The sequence below is a fragment of the Semicossyphus pulcher genome, unplaced genomic scaffold, assembly GCF_022749685.1.
Source record: "Semicossyphus pulcher isolate SPU_LCO1_2020_fin unplaced genomic scaffold, fSemPul1.0.p SCAF_5, whole genome shotgun sequence".
Taxonomy (NCBI): Eukaryota; Metazoa; Chordata; class Actinopteri; order Labriformes; family Labridae; genus Semicossyphus; species Semicossyphus pulcher.
In genome coordinates, this window is record NW_027211726.1 from 545,001 (window position 1) to 555,000 (window position 10,000).

The following is a 10,000-nucleotide window of genomic DNA, read 5'->3' on the forward strand; positions in this document are numbered from 1 at the left end:
ACAGGAAGTGGATTGGTGTCAGACACACTCAGAGTGTATCACCTGACCTCGTGTCGTCACTATCGGGCTGGACAAACTCACCGCAGAGAATCCCTTCTGGATGAAACCATGAAGTCCTGCGCCGCCGCTGGACTCTGAAGGCTCTCTGGGGGATTTCTTCTTCTTGTCTCTGCTCCTCCTGCGGCGTTTCTTCTTCATCTTCTTCTTCTTCTTTTTCAGGTTCTTTAGACTCTGAGCGATGGCTGGGCTGCACAGCTGCAGGAGGAGGGAGAGGTTAGAGAGGAGGAGGTGGAGCAGAATGTGTGGTGTCACAGTGTCAGCTGAAAAGAGGGCGGGGCTGCAGGACTTACACACATGAATCCTCGGAGCTCTGTGATGAGTTTGAACTGAGCCCTGCAGATCAGACAGTCAGGAGGAGAGGCAGGATCCAGCTGACCTGAGGGGACACACAACAACACGATACAACACACACACTCAAACATCTGCAGCTCCTTCCTGTTGTTCTTTCACACACAGTAGCTGTGTTAGTGCCGGGATGATTCATGATCTGTGTGAGGAAACCAACCTCTCTTCAGGAGTCTGTGAGGAGCTGCAGGTGTGCTGCTGCTGGGAGGGGGCCTGGGCTTTTTGGGTAGTGTGGGTGTGGTCAGGGGGGAAGCTCGGGGTGGGGTGTTGCTGGATTTGAAGTTTGCACTGTGGTCGCTGAGAACCCTCTGAGCAGCTTCTCCTGAGACCACACCTGCACCACAGAGACCGGAAACACTGTGAGGTCAGGACACCATCAGGCCTTTCAGAGACTCAGACAGGTGGAGGTGTTACCTGTGATGATGGGGGTGGGGTCAGGTCCAGCAGCAGGAGGAGGAGGAGTCCTGGTAGAGGAGGTGCTGATGTGCTGGGTCTCTGCAGGATTGTTGACCCCCGGAGAGACAGGGATCTGGACCGTGGTGAAGCCGCTGGCTGAACCTCGGGGATGAGAGCGCAGCTTCAGCTCTGCACCGCCACCTGCAGGACGAACACAGGGGCCGTCCTGAGTCTCACCTCCACTCATTTAGCTTTTAGCTTTTATAAAGAGTGCAGTTTTACCAGACCATTAATCCTGGATTAACTGTTAGAACCCTCCCATAGAAATGGTCTGCCTTTGATCTTTCATCTGCAATAACTTCAAGTGCTTCATATCCCTGAAATCTGTACGACCTGAAGGTTGTGGAAGTTTTCTGTACAACAAGCTCCTGAAGCCATATCACATCCCCTGCTGCAGGCGTTTTCACCACGTGTAAACTGCAGGTAACGTAATGATGTGTGTGATGATGAGAAAGATGTGCACCTTAGCTCAAGAGGATGCTGCAGACCTGCTCTGTTTGTAAACAGTCCACACAGAACTTTGTGATTTGGCAACATTTAAATAGGACCAAATAAACAGGCTTATATTAGCCTTTGATATCTGACCTCCAGGCAGCAGGGAGACGAGCCAACCATTCACCTTGAAGCCCAGAGGAGCACCTGAAGCCTGAACACACACACACACGCACACACACACTTTACATAACTGACAACATGAGTTAGATTCTTCCTTTAAAGCTTCAGTAGATCAGAAATAATGAGCATGTCAGAACACCCTCTCACCTTCACGTTGTTGTGTGTGTTGCTGTGTGTGTTGTTGTGTGTGTGGTTGTGTGTGTGGTTGTGTGTGTGGTTGTGTGTGTGGTTGTGTGTGTGGTTATGTGGGGCGGGGCTGCAGCTGCTGGCTGGTTGTATTGGGATGGGGATGGTCCTGACGTCCTCCATTGGACTGACAGCAGCTGCAGACAGACAGAGGACTGTTTTATTTTGAAGTCGTGTTATTTTAGCCACTAAACATAAAGACGATGATGAAGGACTGAGCGATGAAATGTAACATGTGCACAGATAACAGTGACAAAGGTAGGACATCTCTACACGATATAAATCGATCTAACCGCCTGTCACAGCGCAGTAATATACAGGACAGCCAGTCAGTCTGCAGGTTAGAGCGTATGCGCTGGAGTACACGAAAGGATGTCCTCTGTGAAAAAGTGAAAGTGAGCTCCTGTTGTCCTCCGAGGTTGAAGAGATCGTGAATATAAAAATGGGGAAAGGAGGTCAGCAGCAGCTCAACTCGCTGTCTCGTAGCCTGAGAGGTTCATCTGACTCTGAACAGGAAACTGCTTCATGCATGGTTTGAATCTTCTTCACTGAAAAGAATGTCTACAACATCTGTTGTCTTCGTTTAAAAGAATGCAGCCTTATGAATGAGACCATTTTAGTTCATGTTTATAAACTATATTCAACAGTTTCACTCAAAAAGGCTTCTTCAGCTCTAACTAGAGCTAGAAATATCAGTCGGTCATTAGTGTGCTAATACTAATGATTATTAATTATTAGCATACTAATGACCTACAAAGGCTTATATTTCTAGCTAATAATGCTAACATCTATTAGCATACGAATGATCTACAGAGGCTGATATTTCTAGCTCCGCCCACCAGTCAGAGCGAACTGAAGAAAACGTGATGACTGAGAACCTTCACAGATTTCAGACTTCAGTCACTGAGCTGATATCACGTTCATGTTTGTTAAACTCTTTACCTTCATTGTGTCCTCCCTCCTTCTCTTTTCCTCCCTCTGACGACTGAGGACAAACCTCCTGCTCCTCTTCATCACACTCCATCAGCAGGTCACCTCCTCCTGCTGTACTCTGCTCCTCCTCCATCACCTCCTCGCCTGCACAGAGGACACACCTGTACCTGAGCGTTGTGTTAAACTGTCATCAGCATGCTGCTTATCACAGCTTCATCGTACTGTCATCGTAATCAAAGGATGTTTGATTTCAGAGCTGCAGCGATTCTTCTATTAAAATAATCAAGAACTAAAAATCTATTATTGATTCCACTTCATTTTCATGTAAAAACTTCTCTAATTGCAGCTTAATAAATGTGAATATTTTCTGTCCTCCTCTATGACAGTGAGAATCTTTGTGAGGACACAATAAGACGATTTTTCAGAAACACTGATGACATTTTAATAACCAAATATAAGAAAAGATATAAGAAAAGAAAAATGCTGGTCGATGACCTGAAACCTTTACCTGCATCAACCCACACATAGCCTGCCCTCAGCAGGTACCAACTGCACTGTAAGAACAATTTTGCTGGATGACATGAAAACACTTTTTATGAACTGTAAAAAATGTGTTCTGCCTGTCATGTTGATTGATATCCCCAATTTCCCCCCGGTGATCAATAAAGTATTTGTGATTCTGATCTGATTGGCTTTGAAAGATAGATCAGCGGTGTATAATAATGATGCTCTGTCTGTAGAGTTGAACTGTTCGACACATTATGTGCTGATAAATTAGAAGACCTGTGAGCTGTTTGTGTTGTAGCATCTCCAGATGTCTGACTGTGTCAGTGTTGTAAAGTTATTACATAAATATATTCGCAAACATTGGATAATATATTGCCACCTCTTCATGTCCTCATTGTAGTTTTTTAAAGAAAATAATGTTTCCTCCTGTTAATACATGTGAACAGTAAAAGTGTAAACTGGCTTTTGTAAACTGTAGAGACATCACACACGTTTGTTGTGTTCCATAATAAACTGTATGTAAATATAAAAAAAAACCTTAAACATTATTTCATCAGCCCCCATTCGTCTCTATGAACATCCTGATGACTGCTAGCTTAAAGCTAGCTCTGATATTGTGACTGAAATAGAAATTTAGTTTCTAACTTTCTATTTTCACTTTAACAAATATCAAATGAAATAAGCACATTATCTAATAGTTGTTATTTATCTTTACATAACAAGAAGCATTATGGCTTTGAAACATTTAGCATACTCAGATAGCAAGCTAAGCTAACTACTACTATGTCATCCAGTTAAAACACTGCATCCAAAAAGTGTAGCAACATAACATGCTAAATGCACAAGATTACTAACTTCACAATTACTTTCTGTTTACTTATGTAAACTTGTTATGAATGAGAGTTTTGTATTTTACTGCAATAATGTGGAGCTTTCTGCTGCACACACCAGCTCACCCAGGAGCCCCCCTCCCTTGATTCAAATTAACATTAAGCTAACAAGCTAACAACTAGCCTAGCAGCTACTCAGGGATTTCATTAACTTCTCAACATATCAGCTAAAAAGAGTAATGTAAGCGTTCGCTTACCGTATCCGGACCCTTTATATACCAAATAAATACGTATTCCGTAAAATTTCCACTTTTAAACTTTGTGGTTTTTAGAGAATAAACAGTGAATCAGTGATCTCCATGGACGGATAATGTTAGCAGTTTGCACCGTTCACGCTGTTTGTGGGTGTGTGGTATGGAAGGAACTAGTGTATTCCTTCGCCACTTCCCCTCCCGCACGTCCCATGAGTGGGGCGGAGGGATATCTGACAGGAGACAGCAACATATTAACATCGTTTTTCTAATTATTCTATTTAAAATTAACCCCTTACACCGCTTGACGGATAAACGTGGGTTAAGAGAATCACGTAATATACGACGTCCTCTCATTTCAAATGCCAAAACATGTTCAGGGGAATGATTAACTGAACTTATGTCTGCATGCTAACCGTGATTAGCATGCTAACGTTACAAAACATGTAACATGCCCATACGCCGAAGAACTTTGCATGTAAGGAAAAGTACGGCTCAGTTGTTTACTGCACATGTTTACAAGAAAGGTGACACTGCTTTATGAATCAGTGAAAGGGAAAATATATGTCAACAAAGTTAGGTTCTGTTGCAAGCAGCTGGCTAAGGCGGCTGTGAGCAGTTAAGTTTCGGCTAAAGTTAGCTAACCTTGGCGCATTTCCATCGCAAGTACGATGACATACATGTTTGATAAATGTTGATGTCAGTATAGTTGTTGTTAATGAATAATTGTCAAGATTGAAAATGTCCATTACAACGTTGCTACATAATGCTAAGTAACTAGCCGATTTATCCACATTACTTATATGCAACATTATTTATGAAAATATAATTTCGAGTGAAATCTAACGAGAAGTTAGCCGAACATACACATTAAGGTTAGCAACTTGTTGTAACTTGGTATTAGACATGAACTAGCTAGCGCTAACATTCATCTACAGATTTCTCAAGTGAAAGATGATCATTAAATTTGAATTAGAACGCAAATACTTACTAAATCGATGTTATTATTTTCTGTTGATCTATGTCTACTAGAGTTTATCGGTCGTGTCTGTCTATAAATAGAAAAAGACGTAAACCTTTAAAAAATGGCGCTTGCTAGCTTTATTAGCTTTGTTACAGTTACAGCTAGCTTATCATAGCAACCAGCAGGTTTTTATGTCAATGAAAGCGTGTTCAAATTATGAATTTTAACAAGGCTATCATGCCGCCACTTCTAGTCCTAAACACTCGTTCTTAACCAACTTTGATCCGTTTTAGTCGTGTTTATCACCGCTAAACTCTTGGAAAGCATTGCATCCGATTTAATTTAACTGTATATAGCTTGAAAATATTGAACAAAAAACGAATGCATCTCAACTTTTACCAGATCTAAAAATAAATAAAGTAACTAATCAAATAATTAATAAAATGATTTCCGTGTTTTAATGGTGTGTTCCCTGTTTAATTACACATGTTTCTACGTGTAATTGAGGACATTCCTTCGGGCTTTAATAATACTTCTAATGATAATCCAGAAAAATGTCTCGAAAAATCTTTTGCACTGTGTTCAACCGCATTCTGTGCATGAAATGAACACGTTTCATTCCATCCATTTGTGACTCTTGTCTTTGGACTCTGTTAGACTTACTCATGCCGTGCTGTCATGTGTTATTTCTAAATTAATGATAACTGGCACAATATTATTTCATTTATGTAGATTAATAGATTAAATAAGTCATAGTAGATTCAACTACTCAGCATGATATAAAGTTTAATAGTTATAGTTATAATAATATATTTATATAGATAAATAATATAACACTGTGAGGAGCAGTCCGTCTTCATAAACAATACCTTTACCTTTGAAAATTGATTACAAAAAATTGCTAACAATTTTCTGATAACACTTAAAACTAAGAAACAAATCGAAATTTAGACTTCTTACGTATTGACGCAACGCTGTGCGGGCAACGTGATGACGTTGCGGATCCGGAAGGAAGCTTGCAGCGGTGTTGTTGTCGCAGCAGCTCAGCTGATATTCTTCTCAAGGCTTCAGAAGGGGACAGAGAACCTCCCAGCAGACTGACAGACCCTCACCAACTCCTGCTGTAGTTTTATTTCGGCTGTTTTGTTACTTCGTCTCTGCGTCTCCATCATGAACGTGACGCTCGCCGTGAAGCAGTACATCTCCAAGATGATCGAGAGCAGCGGGCCCGGGATGAAGGTGCTGCTCATGGACAGAGAGACGGTGAGACACCGAGGCATACTGTGGGAGCGACATACTGTGTGTTAGCCCTGATAGTTATTACTGTTAGTTACTGTCAGCTAGTTACTGATAGTTACTGTCTATTACTGTCAGCTAGGTACTGTTAATAACTGTTAGTCATGTCTGTTATCAGTCAGTGTTTAGATGTTAATAATGTTAATAAGAGGAGGAGGCTAAAGTGTTCCTAATCCATGTGTTCAGTTAATGGACACACTTTTAAACCCCTTATATCTGCACAGTGTCATAGAAAGAATCATTTAGACCCCGTCACAACATCCTCTTCTGTGTCACTGTGGTGTCTGACCACATTCACACTGACCCACCCACAGATTATAACACGCACTCTTTATTCTCCTACGAGCACAGATACTCTGATCACTTTTCTCAATGTGTGTGTGTGTGTGTGTGTGTGTGTGTGTGTTCAGACCAGCATAGTGAGCGTGGTGTACACTCAGTCGGAGATCCTGCAGAAGGAGGTTTACCTGTTTGAGCGGATCGACTCTCTGAACAGAGACAACATGAAGCACCTGAAGGCCATCTGCTTCCTCAGACCCACCAAGGTACAAACCCCTGCAGCCTGTATGTGTGATCAGGATATGTATTATAATAATGTTAGATAATAACTGGACATGTTTGATGGATCTGTGCAGGAGAACGTGGAACACCTGATCCAGGAGCTGAGGAGACCAAAATACAGCGTCTACTTCATCTGTAAGAGGCTTGAACTCTGTGCAGGACTCATAACTTCACAGCCTAACCTGTGATCTTTCTCTGCAGCTGACCAAACTGTGACTGTTTCACTGAACAACACTAACGTCTGGTTAGTTCAGGAGATGATCCAGGTTTAATAATAATCTATAGATCTATCACACTAATATCCGAACACAATCACATCTCAGTCTGTATAGTCCAGTGTAACATTCTGTCAACATTCAGGTAACTTTACTCTGAAAATCTGCAGGAAGTCTGGTGCTGGTTGCAGCCGTGCAGCAGTAAAGTTCAGAGTGTCTTCATGAATGATGAGAAACAAACAGAGGATGATCAGACTGAGCTCTGGAGCTTTAACCTGCAGCTTCACACAGATCAGCTTCAGGAGACACTTTAGATCACAGCTCACAGAGCTTGTACAGAGAGAGACGACATCACACACACAACATGCTGAGGCTCCGCCCACACAGGAAGCCAGATGTCTCTTCAATAATATCATCAACATGAGCTTTTTTTCAAGATTACATCATCACCTGTGTGTGTGTGTGTGTGTGTGTGTGTGTGTGTGTTTCAGACTTCAGTAATGTGATCAGTAAGAGTGAGATCAAAGCTCTGGCTGAAGCTGATGAACAGGAAGTGGTGGCCGAAGTCCAGGTGAGTCTCAGGTGTCACCTGTCTGACAAACACAGGCACACCTGCCGCAGATGTAGTTAGTTTCCTCACCAGCAGGGGGCGTCTCACTGCGGCAGAGCTCAGACTAACTGAGACACAAAGTCACTGTCAGACATCATTTGGTGAGTTGGCACAAATAAATTCAACATTTGATCCTGTTTAGACCTCAAACACCTGTGTGTGTGTGTGTGTGTGTCTGTGTGTGTGTTTCTGTGTGTGTGTTTCTGTGTGTGTGTTTCTGCAGGAGTTTTATGGAGACTTCATCGCTGTGAATCCTCACCTGTTCTCCCTCAACCTCCAGGGCGTGGCCAGGGTGAGAAACAAACACACACACACACACACACACCTGTCTGTCTGATTACAGCTCTCTGTCTCAAACTGAGTGTATCAGAGCTCTGAGGACAGGAAGACGTTGGAGAACAGTACAGTGTTGTCAGATCTCCATGTTTCAGGCACAGAGCAAGGCTCGTGATGCCACAGTCCCGTGTCCTGCTGCAGAAACTACAAGACTCACAATGTTTCTGAGCTCACACAGGGATCACAGAGATCACACAGAGATCACATGGATCACAGAGATCACATGGATCACACAGGGATCACAGGGATCACAGGGATCACACAGAGATCACATGGATCACACAGGGATCACAGGGATCACACAGGGATCACAGGGATCACACAGAGATCACATGGATCACACAGGGATCACAGAGATCACACAGAGATCACATGGATCACAGAGATCACATGGATCACACAGAGATCACACAGAGATCACATGGATCACACAGAGATCACACAGAGATCACAGAGATCACAGGGATCACACAGAGATCACAGGGATCACACAGAGATCACAGGGATCACACAGAGATCACAGAGATCACACAGGGATCACACAGAGATCACAGAGATCACACAGGGATCACAGAGATCACACAGAGAGCACACAGAGATCACAGAGATCACACAGGGATCACACAGAGATCACAGAGATCACACAGAGATCACAGAGATCACACAGGGATCACAGAGATCACACAGAGATCACACAGGGATCACAGAGATCACACAGAGATCACACAGAGATCACACAGGGATCACAGAGATCACACAGAGATCACAGAGATCACACAGAGATCACAGAGATCACACAGGGATCACAGAGATCACACAGAGATCACAGGGATCACACAGAGAACACAGAGATCACACAGGGATCACAGAGATCACACAGAGATCACAGGGATCACACAGAGATCACACAGAGATCACACAGGGATCACAGAGATCACACAGGGATCACAGAGATCACACAGAGATCACAGAGATCACACAGGGATCACAGGGATCACAGAGATCACACAGAGATCACAGGGATCACACAGAGAGCACACAGGGATCACAGAGATCACACAGAGATCACATGGATCACAGAGATCACATGGATCACACAGAGATCACATGGATCACACAGGGATCACAGGGATCACACAGAGATCACATGGATCACACAGGGATCACAGAGATCACACAGAGATCACATGGATCACAGAGATCACATGGATCACACAGAGATCACACAGAGATCACATGGATCACACAGAGATCACACAGAGATCACAGAGATCACAGGGATCACACAGAGATCACAGGGATCACACAGAGATCACAGAGATCACACAGGGATCACACAGAGATCACAGAGATCACACAGGGATCACAGAGATCACACAGAGAGCACACAGAGATCACAGAGATCACACAGGGATCACACAGAGATCACAGAGATCACAGAGATCACACAGGGATCACAGAGATCACACAGGGATCACAGAGATCACACAGAGATCACACAGGGATCACAGAGATCACACAGAGATCACATGGATCACACAGAGATCACAGAGATCACACAGGGATCACAGAGATCACACAGAGATCACAGGGATCACACAGAGATCACAGAGATCACACAGGGATCACAGAGATCACACAGAGATCACAGGGATCACACAGAGATCACACAGAGATCACACAGGGATCACAGAGATCACACAGAGATCACAGAGATCACACAGGGATCACAGGGATCACAGAGATCACACAGAGATCACAGGGATCACACAGAGAGCACACAGAGATCACAGAGATCACACAGGGATCACACAGAGATCACAGAGATCACACAG

At 43.4% G+C, this 10,000-nt stretch overlaps 2 protein-coding genes across 4 annotated transcripts in view; one reads left to right on the plus strand and one right to left on the minus strand.

Annotated features, from left to right (window-relative positions):
• pogza (pogo transposable element derived with ZNF domain a) overlaps positions 1-4,325 on the minus strand; it is a 15,410-nt gene extending 11,085 nt beyond the window's left edge. For 2 of the 3 annotated variants that reach the window (XM_069681922.1, XM_069681920.1), the window contains exons 1-6: positions 1,624-2,133; positions 1,447-1,507; positions 820-1,002; positions 566-739; positions 351-436; positions 82-255 (exon numbers count right to left, since the gene is read on the minus strand). In XM_069681922.1, the coding sequence (XP_069538023.1) occupies positions 82-255; positions 351-436; positions 566-739; positions 820-1,002; positions 1,447-1,507; positions 1,624-1,929 (984 nt within the window). In that variant the 5' untranslated portion in view covers positions 1,930-2,133. Of the gene's footprint in view, positions 1-81; positions 256-350; positions 437-565; positions 740-819; positions 1,003-1,446; positions 1,508-1,623; positions 2,134-2,604; positions 2,740-4,189 lie in introns of those variants that run through there. The other variant, XM_069681921.1, reaches the window with a different exon arrangement.
• Positions 4,326-6,159: 1,834 nt separating this feature from the next.
• Positions 6,160-10,000, plus strand: part of vps45 (vacuolar protein sorting 45 homolog) — an 8,335-nt gene continuing 4,494 nt past the window's right edge. Inside the window, exons 1-5 of the mRNA XM_069681931.1 lie at positions 6,160-6,410; positions 6,854-6,988; positions 7,079-7,139; positions 7,711-7,790; positions 8,053-8,121. Coding sequence (XP_069538032.1) covers positions 6,318-6,410; positions 6,854-6,988; positions 7,079-7,139; positions 7,711-7,790; positions 8,053-8,121 — 438 coding nt within the window. The 5' untranslated portion in view covers positions 6,160-6,317. The remainder of the gene's footprint in view (positions 6,411-6,853; positions 6,989-7,078; positions 7,140-7,710; positions 7,791-8,052; positions 8,122-10,000) is intronic.